Source organism: Phocoena sinus, chromosome 10 (genome assembly GCF_008692025.1).
Source record: "Phocoena sinus isolate mPhoSin1 chromosome 10, mPhoSin1.pri, whole genome shotgun sequence".
NCBI classification, from domain to species: Eukaryota; Metazoa; Chordata; class Mammalia; order Artiodactyla; family Phocoenidae; genus Phocoena; species Phocoena sinus.
In genome coordinates, this window is record NC_045772.1 from 63,391,622 (window position 1) to 63,412,855 (window position 21,234).

General features: G+C 39.4%; 1 protein-coding gene across 1 annotated transcript in view; it reads left to right on the forward strand.

Annotated features, from left to right (window-relative positions):
• The first annotated feature begins 6,012 nt into the window (after positions 1 to 6,012).
• FAM186A (family with sequence similarity 186 member A) overlaps positions 6,013 to 21,234 on the forward strand; it is a 119,467-nt gene continuing 104,245 nt past the window's right edge. The window contains 1 exon segment of the mRNA XM_032646947.1: positions 6,013 to 6,168. Within this exon segment, the coding sequence (XP_032502838.1) occupies positions 6,013 to 6,168 (156 nt within the window).

Consider the following 21,234-nt stretch of genomic DNA (forward strand, 5'->3'; position numbering starts at 1 on the left):
AAACAAATGGGACCTAATGAAACTTCAAAGCATTTGCACAGCAAAGGAAACCATAAACAAGATGAAAGGACAACCCTCAGAATGGGAGAAGATATTCACAAACGAATCAATGGACAAAGGATTATCTCCAAAATATATAAACAGCTCATGCAGCTCAATATTAAAGAAACAAACAACCCAATCCAAAAATGGGCAGAAGAACTAAATAGACATTTCTCCAATGAAGACATACAGATGGCCAAGAAGCACATGAAAAGCTGCTCAACATCACTAATTATTAGAGAAATGCAAATCAAAACTACAATGAGGTATCACCCCACACCAGTTAGAATGGGCATCATCAAAAAATCTACAAACAATAAGTGCTGGAGAGGGTGTGGAGAAAAGGGAACCCTCTTGCACTGTTGGTGGGAATGTAAATTGATACAGCCACTATGGAGAACAGTATGGACGTTCCTTAAAAAACTAAAAATAGAATTACCATATGACCCAGCAATCCCACTACTGGGCATATACCCAGAGAAAACCATAATTCAAAAAGAGACATGTACCACAATGTTCATTGCAGCACTATTTACAATAGCCAGGACACGGAAGCAACCTAAATGCCCATTGACAGACGAATGGATAAAGAAGATGTGGTACATATATACAGTGGAATATTACTCAGCCATAAAATGGAATGAAATTGAGTCATTTGTTGAGATGTGGATGGATTTAGAGACTGCCATACACAGTGAAGTAAGTCAGAAAGAGGAAAACAAATATCGTATATTAACGCATGTATGTGGAACCTAGAAGAATGGTACAGATGAACCGGTTTGCAGGGCAGAAGTTGAGACACAGATGTAGAGGACAAAGGTATGGACACCAAGTGGGGAAAACCGCAGTGGGGTGGGGATGGTGGTGTGCTGAATTGGGTGATTGGGATTGACATGTATACACTGATGTGTATAAAATTGATGAGTAATAAGAACCTGTAGCATAAACAAACAAACAAACAAAAAAGACAACTAATACTAAACTTTCTTTGGGTTATTTGTATGGAAATATGTTAATATAAATGTTTCAGACATTACATGAAATTTCTAAAAATCTTATATGTTCTGGTATAATGTTATAAGTCATAATTCTAGTTATTATTTAAAAATGTATATCTCAGAAATAACTAAATTTCCTTGTCAATTGCATTATTATGAACTTTCATCAAATCTTTATCCGTGGTCATTTTTAAGTCTTTTGTCATTTACAGACAGTTCTGGGTGTACTCTGATACTTTTGCAAAAATGTTCCTATAAAAGTGTTTCATCTTCAAGGAATTCATGGAAAAGACTGACAAATACAGGTTTCTGGTAACTGATTATACTGCTGAACTGAATGAATAAGCATTTTCAGAACTCTAATGGAAAACTGATGAATTCATAAAAGTGTTAACAAAGATCAAGATGAAAAAAAATTAATTACATGGGACTGAGTGAACTGATGAGGATGATAATAATATTTGTGACTTTCTGTTTCAATAAAAACAAAAAAAATCCCACAAGGACTCAGAGGCAAAAAATATACAAATCAATTTCCACTGCAAAGTAAAGGAGCTGTTACGATGGAGGATTCCTGGACTGAATGTCAATATTATGACATAGTATGAGTGTGCTTCCTGTTTGGTAATTGCAATCATTGTTGCTTTTGTTGTGGTCATCCATTTACAATGCTTGGTGTCAGTTTATTTATCTCTTGTAAAAATAAAATACAGTGTGTGTGAAAAAAAAAAAAAGCAGAGGTGGCATGGGACCGGCACCCCTGAGGGGGGATGGGGGAGGGGAAATGTTCCCACGCTCAGAGGTGCCCACTCATGGACATGGGACAGTGGAGACGAAGAGGGACCTTCAGGGGATTGGGGGATCGGAGGGAAATACTTCTTCCCCGCCTGCTCAGGCCCCAGCAAGCCTGCTGGGGTCCCAGGCCTGAATCCCCACCCACCTGAGGCTCCCTCCGGCTGTGCTGGTCCTGGGCCTGAGTTCCCCCCACAAGCCTCTTCTGAGTGCGTGGGTCCTGGGCCTCAGCTGTGCCCCAGCTGGGGCCTCCTTTGGCTGCTTGGGTCCTGGCAGACCTGAGTACCGCCCCCAACAAGGCCTCTGTGGGTCGTGCGGTTCCCAGTGGCCCGAGCACAGCTTCCCCACAAAGCCTCCATGGGCCACACAGGTCCTGACAGACCGTGAACTGTCCCAACAAAGCCTCTTCCAGACGAGGGCGTCCTGGGCCTGAGCCCCACCCCCACCAAAGCCTCCTCTAGCCACGTGCATGCAGGCAGCCCGAGTGCCGCCCCTGACAGGGCCTCCTCTGGCTGTGCAAGTCCAGGCGGGCCAAGCACTGCCCCCTTCCAAGGCCTCCCCTGGCTGCGCCAGCCCCTGTGGGAGAGGAACACATACAGAGGTGGGGCTGACACAGCAGGTCCAGAGACCTACCTAGAGGTCTTGGAGGCCTATTGGGGAGGTGGGAGGAAGCTGTAGCTCACCATCAGGGCAAGGACACTGACGAGGAGGCACCAGGGAATTTTTACTTTTTAAATTTTTTTATCTTTTATTTTTATTTTTTAAAATATTTTTTATTTTCTTTATTTTATTTAAAATTGTTTTTGCTGTTGTGGTTCTGCTTTGTTTTATGGTTGTTTCATTTTTATTGTTATTTTTTTCTAATATATTTTTTATTTTTCTTATTTTATTTTATTTTATTTTATTTTTGTGTGTGTGTGGTATGCGGGCCTCTCACTGTTGTGGCCTCTCCCGTTGCGGAGCACAGGCTCCGGACGCGCAGGCTCAGTGGCCATGGCTCATGGGCCCAGCCGCTCCGCGGCATGTGGGATCTTCCTGGACTGGGGCACGAACCCGCGTCCCCTGCATCGGCAGGCGGACTCTCAACCACTGCGCCACCAGGGAAGCCCTAATTTTATTTTATTTCTTAGTCTTTGTTATTGTTCTGCTATTTTCTATTTGTTGATTGATTTTTTTTACCACGCTGCACAGCTTGCAGGATCTTGGTTGTCAGGCCTGAGCTCCTGTTGTGCAAGCGCCAAGTCCCAGCTGCTAGACTAACAAAGAACTGCAGGTCCCAGGGAATATTACTTGGTGTGAGGTCTCCTGGAGGTCCTCATCTCAGCACCAAGAGCCGGCCCCACCCAACTGCCTGCAAACTCCAGTGCTGGACACCTCAGGCCAAACAACTACCAGGACAGGAACACAGCCCCACCCATCAAAAAAATAAGATAACAAAAAAATGTTACAGACGAGGATTAACGTAAAAACATATAAGACCAAATAAACGAAGAGGAAATAGGCAACCTACCTGAAAAAGAATTCAGAGTAATGACAGTAAAGATGATCCAAAATCTCAGAAAGAGAATGGAGGCACGGATCAAGAAAATATGAGAAATGTTTAACAAGGACCTAGAAGAAGTAAAGAACAAACAAAGAGTGATGAATAACACAATAACCGAAATGAAAAATACACTACAGGAATCAATAGCAGAAAAACTGAGACAGAAGAACGAATAAGTGAGCTGGAAGATAGAGTGGTGGAAATAACTGCTGAGAAGCCGAATAAAGAATAAAGAACGAAGGGACTTCCCTGGTGACATAGTAGTTAAGAATCTGCTTGCCAATGCAGGGGACATGGGTTCAATCCCTGGTCTGGAAAGATCCCACATGTCGTGGAGCAACAAAGTCCATGTGCCACAACTACTGAGCCTGTGCTCTAAAGCCTGCGAGCCATGATTACTGAGCTCACACTCCACAACTACTGAAGCCCGCATACCCTAGAGCCCATGCACCACAACTACTGAGCTGACGCACCGCAACTACTGAAGCCCACATGCTAGGTCCCACATGCCACAACTACTGAGCCCGCATGCTGCAACTATTGAAGACTGCGCTCATAGAGACTGTGTTCTGCAATAAGAGAAGCCACCACAATGAGAAGCACATGCACCGCAACGAAGAGTAGCCCTTGCTCGCCGCAACTAGAGAAAGCCCACGTGCAGCAATGAAGACCCAACACAGCCAAAAATAAATAAATTAAAAACTAAAGAAATAAAGAAAAAAGAATGAAAAGAAATGAGGACAGTCTCAGAGACCTCTGGTACAACATTAAATGCACCAACATTCAAATTATAGGGGTCCCAGAGGAAGAAGAGAAAAAGAAAGGGTCTGAGAGAACATTCAGAGAGATTATAGTTGAAAACTTCCCTAACATGGGAAAAGAAATAGCAACCCAAGTCCAGGAAGCGCAGAGAGTCCCATACACGATAAACCTAAGGAGAAACATGCCAAGACACATATTAATCAAACTAACAAAAGTTAAATTCAAAGAAAAAAATATTAAAAGCATCAAGGGAAAAGCAAAAAATAACATACAAGGGAATCCCCATAAAGTTATCAGCTGATTTTTCAGCAGAAACTCTGCAGGCCAGAAAGGAGTGGCAGGATGTATTTAAAGTAATGAAATGGAAAAACCTACAACCAAGATTACTCTACCGAGCAAGGATCTCATTTAGATTTGATGGAGAAATCAAAAGCTTTACAGACAAGCAAACTCTTAGAGAATTCAGCACCACCAAACCAGCTTTACAACAAAATGCTAAAGGAATTTCTGTAGGCGGGAAACACAAGAGAAGAAAAAGATCTACAAAAACAAACCCAAAACAATAAAGAAAATGGTAATAGGAACATACATATTAATAATTACCTTAAATGTAAATGGATTAAATGTTCCAACCAAAAGACACAGATTGACTGAATGGATACAAAAACAAGACCTGTATATATGCTGTCTACAAGAGACCCACTTCAGACCTAGAGACACATACAGACTGAAAGTGAGGGGATGGAAAAAGATATTCCATGCAAATGGAAACCAAAAGAAAGCTGGAGTAGCAATACTCATAAGAGATAAACTAGACTTTAAAATAAAGGCTGTTACAAGAGACAAGGAAGGACATTACATAATGATCAAGGGATCAATCAAAGAAGAAGACGTAACAATTATAAATATTTATGCACCCAATATTGGAGCACTTCAATACATACAGCAAATGCTAACAGCCATGAAAGGGGTAATTGACAGTAACACAATAAAAGTGGGGGACTTTAACACCCCACTTACACCAATGGACAGATCATCCAAACAGAAAATAAATAAGGAAACACAAGATTTAAATGACACATTAGACCAGATAGACTTAATTGACATTTATAGGACATTTCATCCAAAAGCAGCAGAATACACTTACTTCTCAAGTGCACACAGAACATTCTCCAGGATAGATCACATCTTGGGTCACAAATCAAGCTTCACTAAATTTAAGAAAATTGATATCGTATCAAGCATCTTTTCCCACCACAACACTATGAAATTAGAAATCAATTACAGGAAAAAAAAACTGTAAAAAATGCAAACACAGGCTTCCCTGGTGGCACAGTGGTTGAGAGTCCGCCTGCCGATGCAGGGGGCATGGGTTCGTGCCCTGGTCCAGGAGGATCTCACATGCCACGGAGTGGCTGGGCCCGTGAGCCACGGCCGCTGAGCCTGCGCGTCTGGAACCTGTGCTCCGCAATGGGAGAGGCCACAGCAGTGAGAGGCCCACGTACCGCAAAACAAACAAACAAACAAAAAACCCCCGCAAACACATGGAGGCTAAACAATATGCTACTAAATAACCAAGAGATCACTGAAGAAATCAAAGAGGAAATCAAAAAATACATAGAGTGTCTGGAGTGGGTGCTGAAGCCTGAGCCTTGGGAGCCTAGTGAAGGCCTCCCCAAGGTTGCTGGGCCCACCTGGGTCGCCCTAGCTGCCACCAAGGGCATCAAATTTTCAGAAGTTATCAAACCATTCTGTGCAGTTCTACCAGATATTCAGAAACCTGAAAGGAAAATCCAGTTTAGAAAAAAGGTACTATGGACTCCTATAACTTTCTTCATCTTCTTAGTATGTTGTCAGATACCACCATTTGGAATCATGTCATCAGTTTCTGCAGATCCTTTTTACTGGATGGGAGTTATTCTTGCATCCAACAGAGGAACTTTAATGCAATTGTTAGCTGGAGCCAAAATCATTGAAGTTTGGCAGTTGTTAGCTGGAGCCAAAATCATTGAAGTTGGAGATATACCCAAAGTTAGAGCCCTATTCAATGGAGCCCAGAAAAATGAGCTTCAATAAAATTAAAGACCCTTTTCCAAATTTGAAAAAAAAAAAAAAAGAAACAAATGACAATGAAAACATGATGACGCAAAACCTATGGGATGCAGCAAAAGCAGTCCTAAGAGGGGAGTTTATAGCAATTCAATCCTACCTCAAGAAACAAGAAAAATCTCAAATAAACAACCTAACCTTACACCTAAAGCAACTAGAGAAGGAACAAAAAAACCCAAAGTTAGTAAAAGGAAAGAAATCATAATAACCAGAGCAGAACTAAATGAAATACAAAGGAAGGAAATAATAACAAACATCAGTGAAACCAAGAGCTGGTTATTTGAGAAGATAAACAAAACTGATAAACCTTTAGCCAGACTCATCAAGAAAAAAAGGGGGGAAAAAAAGGAGAGGATTCAAAGCACTAAAATCAGAAATGAAAAAGGAGAAATTACAACTGACACTGCAGAAATAGAAAGGATCATAAGAAACTACTACAAGCAACTATATGCCAATAAAATGGACAACCTAGAAGAAACGGTCAAACTCTTAGAAAGGTACAACATTCCAAGACTGAACCAGGAAGAAACAGAAAATATAAAGAGACTAAATCACAAGTAATGAAATTGAAACTGCAATTAGAATCTTCCAACAAACAAAAATCCAGGACCAGATGGCTTCACAGGCGACTTCTACCAAACACTTAGAGAAGAGCTGACACCCATCCTTCTCAAACTCTTCCAAAAAATTGCAGAGGAAGGAACACTCCCAAGCTCATTCTACAAGGCCACCATCACCCTGATACCAAAACCAGAAAAAGATACTACAAAAAAATAAAATTACAGACATATATCACTGATGAACATAGACGCAAAAGTCCTCAACAAAATACTAGCAAAGAGAATCCAACAGCACATTAAAAGGATCATATACCATGATCAAGTGGGATTTAACTGAGGGATGCAAGGATTCTTCAACACGTGCAAATCAATCAATGTGATACACCATATTAACAAATTAAAGAATAAAAACCATATGATCATTTCAATAGATGCAGAAAAAGATTTTGACAAAATTCAACACCCATTTATGAAAAAAACTCTCCAGAAAGTGGGCATAGAAGTTATGCCCTACCTCAACATAATAAAGGCCATAAATGACAAGCCCACAGCAAACATCATTCTCAATGGTGAAAAACTGAAAGCATTTCCTCTAAGATGAGGAACAAGACAAGGCTGTCCACTCTCACCACTATTATTCAATAGAGTTTTGAAAGTCCTATCCACGGCAGTCAGAGAAGGAAAAGAAGTAAAAGTAATCCAAATTGGAAAAGCAGTAAAACTGTCACTGTTTGCAGATGACATGATACTATACCTAGAAAATCCTAAAGATTCCACCAGAAAACTACTAGAGCTAATCAATGAATCTGGTACAGTTGCAGGGTAAAAAATTAATGCACAGAAATCTCTTGCATTCCTATACCTTAACAACGAAAAATCAGAAAGAGAAATTAAGGAAACAATCCCATTTACCATTGCAACAAAAAGAGTAAAATACCTAGGAATAAACCTACCTAAGGGGTAAAAGACCTGTACTCAGAAAACTATAAGACACAAACGAAAGGAATCAAAGATGACACAAACAGATGGAGAGATATACCATGTTCTTGGACTGGAAGAATTAATATTGTGAAAATGACTATACTACCCAAAGCAATCTACAGATTCAATGCAACCCCTATCAAATTACCAATGGCATTTTTCACAGAATTAGAACAAAAAATTTTACAATTTGTATGGAAACACAAAAGACCCTGAATAGCCAAAGCAATATTGAGAAAGAAAAATGGAGCTGGAGGAATCAGGCTCCCTGACTTCAGACTATACTACAAAGCTACAGTAATCAAGACAGTATGGTACTGGCACAAAAACAGAAATATAGATCAATGGAACTGGATAGAAAGCCTAGAGATAAACCCACACACCTATGGTCACCTAATCCATGATAAAGGAGGCAAGAATATACAGTGGAGAAAAGAGTCTTTCAATAAGTGGTGCTGGGAAAACTGGACAGCTACATGTAAAAGAATGAAATTAGAACACTTCCTAACACCATACACAAAAATAAACTCAAAGTGGATTAAAGACCTAAATGTAAGACCACACCCTATAAAACTCTTAGAGGAAAACATAGGAAGAACACTCCTTGACATAAACCACAGAGAGATCTTTTTTGACTCACCTCCTAGGGTAATGAAAATAAAACCAAAGATAAATAAATAGGACCTAATCAAACTTTTGCACAGCAAAGAAAACCATAAATGAGACAAAAAGACAACCCTCAGAATGGGAGAACATATTTGCAAATGAAGCAACTGACAAGGGATTATTCTCCAAAATATACAAATAGCTCATGCAGTTCAATATCAAAAAAACAAGCAACCCAATCAAAAATGGGCAGAAGACCTAAATAGACATTTCTCCAAAGAAGACATATAGATGGCCAAGAGGCACATGAAAAGCTGCTCAACATCATTATTAGAGAAATGTAGATCAAAACTACAATGAGGTATCACCTCACACCAGTCGGAATGGCCATCATCAAAAAAGCTACAAACAATAAATGCTGGAGAAAAGGGAACCCTCTTGCACTATTGGTGGGAATGTAAATTGATACAGCCACTATGGAGAACAGTATGGAGGTTCCTTAAAAAACTAAAAATAGAACTACCATATGACCCAGCAATCCCACTACTGGAAATATACCTTGAGAAAACCAGAACTCAAAAAGAGACATGTACCACAAGGTTCATTGCAGCACTATTTACAATAGCCAGGACATGGAAGCCACCTAGGTGTCCATTGACAGAAGAATGGATAAAGAAGATGGGGCACATGTATACAATGGAATATTACTCAGCCATAAAAAATGAAATTGAGTTATTTGTCGTGAGGTGGATGGGCCTAGCATTTGTCATACAGAGTGAAGTAAGTCAGAAAGAAAAACAAAAGAAACAAATACCGTATGCTAACATATATATATATAATCTAAAAATAAAAGGTTCTGATGAACCTAGGGGCAGGACAGGAATAAAGACGTAGACATAGAGAATGGACTTGAGGACACAGGGAGGGGGAAGGGTAAGCTGGGACGAAGTGAGACAGTAGCATTGACATATATACACAACAAAATGTAAAACAGGTAGCTAGTGGGAAGCAGCTGCATAGCACAGGGAGATCAGCTTAGTGCTTTGTGACCACCTAGAGGAGTGGGATAGGGAGGGTGGGAAGGAGATGCAGGAGGGAGATATGGGGATATATGTATACATATAGCTGATTCATTTGTTATACAGCAGAAATTAACAGAACATTGCAAAGCAGTTATACTCCAATAAAGATGTTAAAAAAAACCAATCAAAAAATGGGCGGAAGATCTATATGGGCATTTCTCTAAAGAAGATATACAGATGGCCAACAGGCACATGAAAAGATGCTCAACACCATTAATTATTAGGGAAATGCAAATCAAAACTACCATGAGGCATCACCCCACACCAGTCAGAATGGCCATCATCAAAAAATCTACAAACAATAAATGCTGGAGAGGGTGTGGAGAAAAGGGAACCCTCTTGCACTGTTGGTGGGAATGTAAATTGATACAGCCACTATGGAGAACAGTATGGACGTTCCTTAAAAAACTAAAGATAGAACTATCATATGACTCGGCAATCCCACCACTGGGCATATACCCTGAGAAAACTGTAATTCAAAAAGACACATTCACCCCAATGTTCACTGCAGCACTATTTACAATAGCCAGGACGTGGAAGCAACCATGTCCTGATGGATGGAAACATGCATCCATTGACAGATGAATGGATAAAGTAGATGTGGTACATATATACAATGGCATGTTACTCAGCCATAAAAAGGAATGAAATTAGGTCATTTGTAGCGATGTGGATGGACCTAAAGTCTGACTTTACAGAGTGAAGTAAGTCAGAAACAGAAAAACAAATATCATATATTAATGCATATATGTGGAATCTAGAAAAATGGAACAGATGAACCTATTTGCAGGGCAGGAATAGAGATGCAGACGTAGAGAATGGACATGTGGATGGGAGTGGGGAGGGGAGGTGGGATGAATTGGGAGATTGGGATTGACATATATACACTACCATGTGTAAAACAGATAGCTAGTGGGAACCTGCTGTATAGTTCAGGGAGCTCAGCTCAGTGCTCTGTGGTGACCTAGATGGGTGGGATGGGAGTGGTGGGAGGGAGGTCCAAGAGGGAGGGGATATATGTATACATATAGCTGATTCACTTCATTGTACAGCAGAAACTAGCACAACATTGTAAAGCAACTATACCCCAGTGGGAAAAAAAAGTCTATTTTTTCTGATATTAGTATAACTACCAACTTCTCTTTTGGGTATTACTTACATGGATATCTTTTTCCATCCTTTCAGTTTCAACCCCTTTGGGTCTTTGGACTAAAGTCTCTTACAGAGGGCATGGATCATTGGTTTTTTAAAAAAATCTGTTCTGCTAATCCCTATCTTTTGATAAAATGGTTTAATCCATTTACATTTAAAGTAATTACTGATAAGGAGGGTTTAACCTTTGCCATTTTGTTATTTGTTTTCTATTTGTGTTATAGCTTTTCCCCCCTCATTTCTTTCATTGCTGTCACCTTTTGTGTTTTTTAAAGTTTCTTTTTTTAGTGAAATTTAAAAATTCCCTTCTCATTTCTTTTTGAGTGTATTCTATATTTATTTGCTTTGTGTTTATCATGAGAATTACACATAACTTCGTAAAGTTATACACTCTTAACTTGAATTTATACCAGTTAAACTTTAATAGCATATAGTAACTCTGCCCCTTACTTCTCTATCCCCACTCCTTTCAATTACTGATATCACAAATTATATCTTCATACAGCGTGTGCCCCCAAACAGACTTGTAATTGTTTTTTAATGTATTTGTATTTTTTTAAATCTTTTAAAAAACTTTTTCAATTTATTTATTGTATTTTTGGCTGTGTTGGGTCTTCGTTGCTGCACGAGGGCTTTCTTTAGTTGCGGCGAGTGGGGGCGACTGTTTGTTGCAGTGCACGGGCTTCTCAGTGCAGTGGATTCTCTTGTTGCGGAGCACAGGCTCTAGGCACGCGGGCTTCAGTAGTTGTGGCTCTCAGGCTCAGTAGTTGTGGCGCACAGGCTTAGCTGCCCCACGGCATGTGGGATCTTCAAACCAGGGATCGAACCTGTGTCCCCTGCATTGGCAGGCAGATTCTTATCCACTGCGCCACCAGCGAAAGCCCTGCATTTGTATTTTAAATCATGTAGAAAATAAGAAGTGGAGTTATAAACCAAAATCACATCAATACTAGCTTTTATAATTTCCCATGTATTTGCCTTTACCAAAGATTTTTATTTCTTCACACAACATTGAGTACTTTCATTTCAACCTGAAGGACTGCCTTTAGCATATCTCATAAGGCAGTTCTCAGCTTTTATCTGATAATGTCTTAAGTTCTTCCTCGTGGTTTCTGTAATTTTTTTTCCTTTGACTGGGACATGCTTTCCTATTTATTTGTATGCTTTATGATTTTTTTTGGACTGGACATCTGAATCTCATAATGTTGTAAGTCTGGAAATCAGATTCTCCTTCTCTCCCAGGATTGTTATTTGTTTTTAGTGTTGTATGGTGTCTACTATGTGCCATGGATCAGCCTGAGGTGTAAATTTCAGCTCTTCTCAGGTGTTTTCTGAAACTGCATCTTTTTATGGGCATGCTTGGTGACTTTCTAAGTTCCCTTGAAAACACAGTTGCATTTGAATGTTCTAATCTTTAAATGTCTGGCTCCCAAAAGGGGAAAAAGGAAAAGTGAGGGGAAAAAAACCTGAAACTGTCTGTTTAAATCCCCTGAAAGCAGCTTCCACCCAGTGCAGGTTAAAATGGTAGCTTGCCTTTGTATCGGCACCTCTGTGATTTGAAACAGCAGTTCATAATCAGAACACAGATCTCTCATATTTGGAGGACAAGATTCTTATTGCCCATCCTGGCTCTTGTAAGCTGCTCTAGGAACACTTCCTGTCACAGGCGTGGAGGGTAGGAAATGAATAGCTGCTACCATGTTAAAGGCTGCAATTGAATGAAATTGCCCATACTTTACTGGCCAAGTCTTCCTTTGAAAGATGGAAACCATTGAACAGACTCCAGAATTCCAAAACAGTTAAATCAGACAGATTCTGCCAATACAGTTGTTGTCTAGTTGGAGAGATAGATTCCTCATGCTTTCTACTCAGCCATCTTCCTTGGTGTCACTCTTCCTGTGTGATATTGTTTGATCGAATATCAGATATTGTAATTTTTTTAAAAATTTATTTATTTAGTTTTGGTTGTGTTGGGTCTTTGTTTCTGTGCGAGGGCTTTCTCTAGTTGTGGCAAGTGGGGGCCACTCTTCATTGCGGTGCGCGGGCCTCTATCGCGGCCTCTCTTGTTGCGGAGCACAGGCTCCAGACGCGCAGGCTCAGTAGTTGTGGTCCACGGGCCTAGTTGCTCTGCGGCATGTGGGATCCTCCCAGACCAGGGCTCGAACCCGTGTCCCCTGCATTAGCAGGCAGATTCTCAACCACTGCACCACCAGGGAAGCCCAGATATTGTAATTTTTATCTTGCTAGGTGCTGGGTATTTTTCTAATCTTAAAAATATTCTCAAATTTTGAGAACACAGTTAAGTTATGCGGAAGTAGTCTGAGCCTTTTGAATCTTCCGTTTGTGCGTTGTTATGTGAGACTATAACAGCATTTACCCTATGCTTAATTTTGTTCCCACTACCACTGAGGCAAAAATCCTTCTGAGTACTCTGCCAGTTGTCCCAGGAGTTAAGCTTTCTACTCCAGCTGAGAACAGAAAATACTCCTCCCTATGTGATCTCTGGGGATTGTTTCTATTAACCCTTTTAGGTGGCCCTCTTTTAGTTGTTTCAGATAAGAGAATAAATCTGGCCCATGTGTCTTTATCTAGGGTAGTAACATAGGGTAAATTCTTCTTTTAAAAACTTTAAAAATTATAATAAACATAAGTGAGAACCCACAGTTGAAAAACTCAACAATTATCGTGAAGTGAACAAACTCTGAAATTAAAAACAAAACAATTATCTGCATTACAGAAACCTCCCGATTTCCTCTGAAGACAACTATTATCCTGACCTTTAACATTCTAGGTTAGCTTTTCCTGATAAATAGAAGCACACAGTATATATTCTTTAATGTCTGGCTTCTTTTGCTTAATACTAAGTTCATGAGATTCTTTATATGAAGCTATAGTTTATTTTTATCACTGTCATTCTATTTTATGATTTTATCCATTCTGCTACTTTTGTCTACTACAAATAATATTGCAATAAACATTTCTGTGAATATCTTTTGATGCATGTAAGCATGCATTTCATCTACGAATGAAATTGCTGGGCAATCAGCTATGTATAGACTCAACTTTAGTAAATAATGCAAAATAGGTTTTTTTCTTTAAGCTTTTTACTTCAAGTTAATTTTAGATTTAAAGAAGAGCCCCAAAAATAGCAGAGTTTCCATATATCTCTAACCCAGCTTCCCTTAAGGTTAACATCTTATATAACCAGAGTAAAATTGTTGAAGCCAGGAAATTAAAATGGATAAAATACTCTTAAAGATCTCATTTGAATTTTACCAGTTTTTCCACTGATATTCTTTTTCTGTAACCAGATCCTATCCAGGGTCTCATATAACGTTTACTTGTTTCTCCTTATTCCTCTGCAGTCTTTACTATTTCCTTAGACAATTACTCATTGTCCTTCATGACCTTGATATTTTCAAAGAATATTACTTTTCTGAATGTCTATCAATTTTGGTTTCTCTAATATTTTTCATGGTGGGACTGAGGTTATGCATTTTGGGGTCAAGAATATACACTAGAAATGATCTGTGTCCTCAGTACATCATATTACAGTGTTTTGTGGTATGACTAATGTTGAACTTGGTCACTTGGTTAAAGTGGCTTGTTCACTGTAAAGTTACTATTTTTCCCTTTGTAGTTAAGAAATATCTTGGGGCGCTTCCCTCGTGGCACAGTGGTTAAGAATCCACCTGCCAATGCAGGGGACATGGGTTCGAGCCATGGTCCAGGAAGATCCCACATGCCACAGAGAAACTAAGCCTGTGAGCCACAACTTCTGAGCCTGCGCTCTAGAGTCCACGAGCCACAACTACTGAAGCCTGCATGCCTAGAGCCTGTGCTCCTCAACAAGAGAAGCAACCACAATGAGAAGCCAGCACACTGCAATGAAGACCCAATGCAGCCAAAAATAAATAAATACATTTATAAAAAAAAAAAAAAGAAATACCTTGGGGAAGATACTTTGAGATTATGCACATTCTGTACCTTTTCAAACTTTTTTCCACTTTTTGGAATCTACTGATAAATATTGTCTGCAACAATTATTACTGTGGTGTTTACCTAATGGTAATTTTAAAATTTCCTTCTTTCATATTTATTAATTGGAAGTCAATTGCAAGGAAGAGCTACCTCTTCCATTTATTTACTTACATATACTGATAGGTTGATAGATATTTATTCTAGCCTGTGGGGTTATTATTCAAACTATGTGTGTGTGTGTGTGTGTGTGTGTGTGTGTGTGTGTGTGTGGCTTAAATAGTTCCAGATTGGCCCATTAGGAGCACCTTCAGATTGATTCCTGTGTCCTTTCAACAAGCGGCTATCTATTTATCTATCTATCTATCTATCTGCATTTCATTATTTTTTGGAAGCATAACTTTTACATTCCCAGCCCAGCCCTGGAATCAATGACTTTTCCAAAAGCCCTGGTTCCTTTTACTGGAGAATGATGTTTAGAAACCAAACCTTTGTCTAGGTGTGTTCATTACTATCCAAGTGTCATTTCTTCTAGGCCCTCTCAGCAAGGAAAGAGCTAGGAAATATATGGATGTGTATTAGCCCATGTATATATAGATATTTATATAACTATCTCTCTGTATATATATATATATATATATATATATATATATATATATATATATATATATTTTTTTTTTTTTTTTCCGGTACGCGGGCCTCTCACCGTTGTGGCCTCTCCCGCCGCAGAGCACAGGCTCCGGACGTGCAGGCCCAGCGGCCATGGCTCACGGGCCCAGCTGCTCCGCGGCATGTGGGATCTTCCCGGACCAGGGCACGAACCCGAGTCCCCTGCATCGGCAGGTGGACTCTCAACCACTGCGCCACCAGGGAAGCCCTGTATATATATTTAAAATATGGTTTTATACTGATAGTTCAGATTCCAGTCCTGTACCACAGGGTTTATGTTACTCTTTTCTTGTTCCTTATTTGTTACTTCTTTCTCCAAGAGTTAGAATCCCAGTTCTAGTTATCTACAGTATATTTATTTATTTGTTCATTTCTAGTGTACACATAGAGTAGTTTCAGAGCTGCTAACTCATAAGCCTGCAAGAAACACGTTTACTGACTAGTACGGCATATATGTATCATTCTTTAACATTACATTATTCAGCCAAGATATTGTTTTCCAAAGTTACTAGCTAGTTCTTTTCTTCTCAGTGTGGTTATGTTATTCACTTGTATACAGTTAGGTTCAATTGTTAGTATTTGTATCCATTCCTTGTCACCCCATATACTGGCTGGTTTTAATAGTTTTTTTTTTTAATCAAGTATGTGAAGGGTATGTGAAACATTACTATGGTGATACAAGCCAGAGCTATACAAAAAGATATACTCAGAAAAATGTCACTTCCTCCTCATCCCTGTTGCCCCATTCTTATTCCTCCTTTCCTTCCACCCATTTCCGACATAAATCCTGTATATAACCAATCTCTTTAGTGTCTAGCTTATTCTTCTTGTATTTCTTCCACATAAATGAGCAGATTCATGTGTAATTTCTTATATTCTCTCTTTTCTGCACAAAATGCAGCATACAATAGTTATTCTTGTTTGCTTTATTTTTTTCACTTTAACTCTGTGTCCTGGAGATCATACCAATTCAAAGAGATCTTGCTTATTCTTTTTTATAGCTGTATAATAATCCATTATGTGGGTAGATGGTAGTTGATTCAATCACTCTCTTGTGTATGGATATTTAGGTTGTTTGCAATATTTTGTAATTCAAGCATTGATTCAATGAATAACCTTGTGTATATATATTTTCATGTGGTTAAATGTATACCTTCAAGGTAGATCCTTAGAAATGGGGTTGGTGGGTTGAAATGTAAATGCATGTGTAGTTCTGTTAAGTAATAACAAAGTTCCTTCCATAAAAGTTGTACCAATTAGCATTTCCACCAGCAGCATGTTTTGCAAATATTTATTCCCAGTCTGTGGCTTGACTTTTTCTTTTCTTTTCCTTTTTTTAATAAATTTATTTATTTATTTTTGGTTGCATTGGGTCTTCGTTGCTGTGCACAGGCTTTTGCTAGTTGCGGACAGCAGGGGCTACTCTTCGTTGTGGTGCATGGGCTTCTCATTGCGGTGGCTTCTCTTGTTGCAGAGCACAGGCTCTAGGCACATGGGTTTCAGTAGTTGTGGCAGCGGGCTCAGCAGTTGTGGCTCACGGGCTCTAGAGCGCAGGCTAAGTAATTGTGGCACATGGGCTTAGTTGCTCTGCGATATGTGGGATCTTCCTGGACCAGGGCTCAAACCCATGTCCCCTGCATTGGCAGGTGGATTCTTAACCACTGTGCCACCAGGGAAGTCCCTGACTTTTAATTCTCTTAACAGTGTTTTCAAAAGAGCAGAAGTCTAAACTTTTTGTGAAACACAAGTTATGAATTTGTTTTTTTTTTCGATTGTGCTTTGATGTCATATCCAAGAAATCTTTGCCTAACCCAAGGTTACAAATATTTTCTCCTTTGTTTTCTTAGTTTTATAGTGTTGATTTTACATTTGGGTCTATGGTCCATTTGACTTAATTTTTTAATATTGTATGAGATATGGATAAACATTTAAAAAATTGTTTTTGGTCATATAGATATCCAATTATTCCAAAACAATGTGTTGAAAAAACAATCCTTTTGGGAGACTTATGATTTCTGATTCTGTATATGAGGAGCTTGGAAGTCACCATTCCATCCTAACAAGTAAAAAGCTGAAAAATCAACTCTTCTTGGATCCGTAAGAGAGGTGAGGACATGGGTCAAACCACTGCACTCAAGACTGGAGAGACGGGAGTACAGGGAATCAACGGATTACTGGAGGAGAGAACTCACAAGCAGAAACCACTGTGGGAACAAGTGCTGGAGTAGGAAAACCTGAATTGTAATTGACAACTGCTGCAGGCTCAGTGTAGGTGAGTCTGAGAGTTTAAAATTCCAGGGAGACTCAATCATAGGGGGGACTGTGTCACTTTCATGAATTTTACCTCCAAGAGCTTGAACAGGTTCTCACAGTAAATATCCGAGAAAAATCCCCTTGTGCTTTTGGCAAGGGGAGGAAAAAAGTATACATTTTGAAATATGCCAGAGCACTCTGTTCTACTTAACAAGGGCTGCCCTCAGGAGAAGCTATTTAACCACAGCCAGATCTGCTGGGATTTTATCAGAACCTAATATACCTGGGGGAAGGATAATACCTAATTCCAACTTGCTTTTACCATTGGGTCCCACCTAAGTGGGGGAAAAGCTAAGAAGCACTGGGGAAGTTCACAGTCCAGAGCATAGGTTCTCCCAAAGACTGGACTATAAAATGTTTCCCCTTCCCCCACACCTTACCACCACACCACTAAAGACCTGTTTACCAGAATTCTTCTCACACAGTACATCATGTATAAATTTCAACAAAAAATTATAAAGCATGCTAAAAGGCAAAAAGCACAATTTGAAGAGACAGAGTAAGCATCACAATCAGACATGGCAGGGATTTGGAATTATAACACTGGAAATTTAAAATAATAATGGTTAATATGCTGAAGGCTCTAATGGAAAAAGGAGACAACATGCAAGGACAGATGGATAAGCAAGTATACTCAGAAAAACAAAAAAACAACAAAAAAACAAATGGATAATGTAAGCAGAGATGCAAATCCTAGGAAAGAACCGAAAAGAAATGCTAGAGATCAAACACACTGTAACAGAAATGGAGAATGCCTTTAATGGGCTTATTAGTAGATTGGAGATAGCTGAGGAAAGAATCTCTGAACACAAGGATAGAAAATAGAAGCCTCCAAAACTGAAAAGCAAAGAGAACAAAGACTGGGAAAAAAAGAAAAAAACAAAAGAATATCGAAAGACTGTGGGACAACTACAAAAGGTGTAATAGATGTGTAATTAGAATACCAGGAGAGGAGGGAAAGGAACAGAAGCAATATTGGAAGCAATATTTACTGAGACTTTCTCCAAATTGATGTCAAACATCAAACCACAGATCTAGGAATCTCAGAGAAAACCAGGCAGGATAAATGCCTCCCAAACTACACTTAGGTATATCATTTTCAAACTTCATAAAACCAAAAAAATCCTAAAAGAAACTGGGGAAGGGGGGCAAGAATCTTATCTATAGGGGAACAAAGGTAAGAATTTTACATCTATTTCCCAGAAACCATTCAAGCAAGAGAATGGAGTGTAATATCTAAAGTGTTTAGAGAAAAAACCCACCAACCTAGAATTCTGTAGCCTGCAAATGTACCAATCAAAAGGGAAAGAGAGGGCTTCCCTGGTGGTGCAGTGGTTGAGAGTTCGTCTGCCGATGCAGGGGACGCAGGTTCGTGCCCCAGTCCGGGAAGATCCCACGTGCCGCGGAGCAGCTGGGCCCGTAAGCCATGGCCGCTGAGCCTGCGCGTCCAGAGCCTGTGCTCCGCAACAGGAAAGGCCACAACAGTGAGAGGCCTACTTACCGCAAAAAAAAAAAAAAAAAAAAAAAAGTGAAGGAGAAATACTTTCTCAAACAAAATTTGAGGAAATTTGGTGCCAATAGAACTGTCTTGCAAGAAATGTTTGAAGTACTTCTTTAGAGGGAAGGAAAATAATATAGATCAGAAATTCTGATCTTTTTTTAAAAATAAATGTATTTATCTATTTTTGGTCGTGTTGGGTCTTCGTTGCTGCGCGTGGGCTTTCTCTAGTTGCGGCAAGTGAAGGCAACTCTTTGTTGCGGTGCGTGGACTTCTCATTGAAGTGGCTCCTCTTGTTGTGGAGCACGGGCTCTAGGCATGTGGGCTTCAGTAGTTGTGGCTTGCGGGCTCAGTAGTTGTGGCTCGTGGGCTCTAGAGTGCAGGCTCAGCCGTTGTGGCGCACGGGCTTAGTCGCTCCGCGGCATGTGGGATCTTCCCGGGCCAGGGATCAAACCTGTGTCCCCTGCATTGGTGGGCAGATTCTTAACCACTGTACCACCAGGGAAGCCCAGAAATTCTGATCTTCAGAAAGAAAGAAAGAGCATTGTAGAAGGAATAAGCAAAGATAAAATAGAAACCTTTCTTTCTTTTTTTAAAAAATAAATTAATTTATTTATTTACTTTATTTTTGGCTGTGCTGGGTCTTCATTGCTATGCGTGGGCTTTCTCTAGCTGTGGTGAGCAGGGGCTACTGTTCGTTGCGGTGTACGGGCTTATCGTTGCAGTGACTTCTCTTTGTTGCGGAGCATGGGCTCTAGGCGCACAGGCTTCAGTAGTTGTGGCACGTGGGCTCAGTAGTTGTGGCTCGCGGGCTCTAGAGTGCAGGCTCAGTAGTTGTGGTGCATGGGCTTAGTTGCTCCGTGGCTTGTGGGATCTTCCTGGACCAGGGCTCGAACCCATGTACCCTGCATTGGCAGGTGGATTCTCAACCACTGCACCACCAGGGAAGTCCCAAAATTTTTATTTCTCTTATTCTTAATTGCTCTAACAGATAACAGTTTGCTCAAAATAATAGCAACAAATGTATCTGGCTACGTATGCTTGTGTATATATTGTATATATATGTGCTTATGTGTCCTGGTATAAAAGCGAAATGAATGATAGCAATAATACAAAGGATGAGAGGGAGGAATTAGGATTATTTTGTTATTATAAGGTACTCACACTACCTGTGAAGTGATATAATGTTACTTGAAAATGGACTTCAATTAGTTGTAAGAATATATTGAAAACTCTAAGGCAATCACTAAAAAAAAGAAAGAAAAAAAAGAAGTATAGGTGATATACTAAGTAGAAATGAGCATAATATAAAATGCTCAATGAAAACCACAAACGGCAGAAATAGAGTGGAAGTCAAAAATAGAAAAAGGAGGGCAAAAAATAGAAAACAGTAACAAACATGATAGATGTTAACCCAACTAGCATTAGAAAAAGATCTAAAATCAATAACTTAAGTTTTCACTTTGGGAAACTAGAAAAGGAAGAGCAAATTAAATCCAAAGAGAGCAGAAGAAAAGAAATAAAATTAGTGCCAAAATCAATAAAATCGGAAACAGGAAATCAATAGAGAAAATCAATGAAACCAAAGCTCATTTTTTGAAAACAATAAAATGGATAAGACTCTAGCCAGGTTAACTAGGGAAAAAAAAAAAGAGAGAGAGAGAGGACACAAATTACTAATATCAGAGATGAAAGTGGCAACATTCCACTACAAATTACATGAACATTAAACGGATAATAAAGGAATAATATGAATAAATCTGTGCCCCCCCCAATTTGATAACCTAGATGAAATGGACCAATTCCTTAAAAGACTTATTTTTTTTTTTTAAAAGACTTATTTTTGACGTTATGGTGAAGAGTATTTTTGAAAGACTTTATATTTTTTGGAGTAGTTTTAGGCCCACAGCAAAATTAAGAGGAAGGTACAGAGATTTCCCATATACCCCCCTTTCAAAAGTACATACCCTTCTCCATTATTAACAACCCCCAAGAGAGTGGTACATTTATTACAATTGATGAACCTACATTGACATATCATGATCACCCAAAGTCCATGGTTTACATTAGGGTTCATTCTTTGTGCTGTACATTTTATAGGTTTGGACAAATATATAATGACATGTATCCATCATAATAGTATCATACA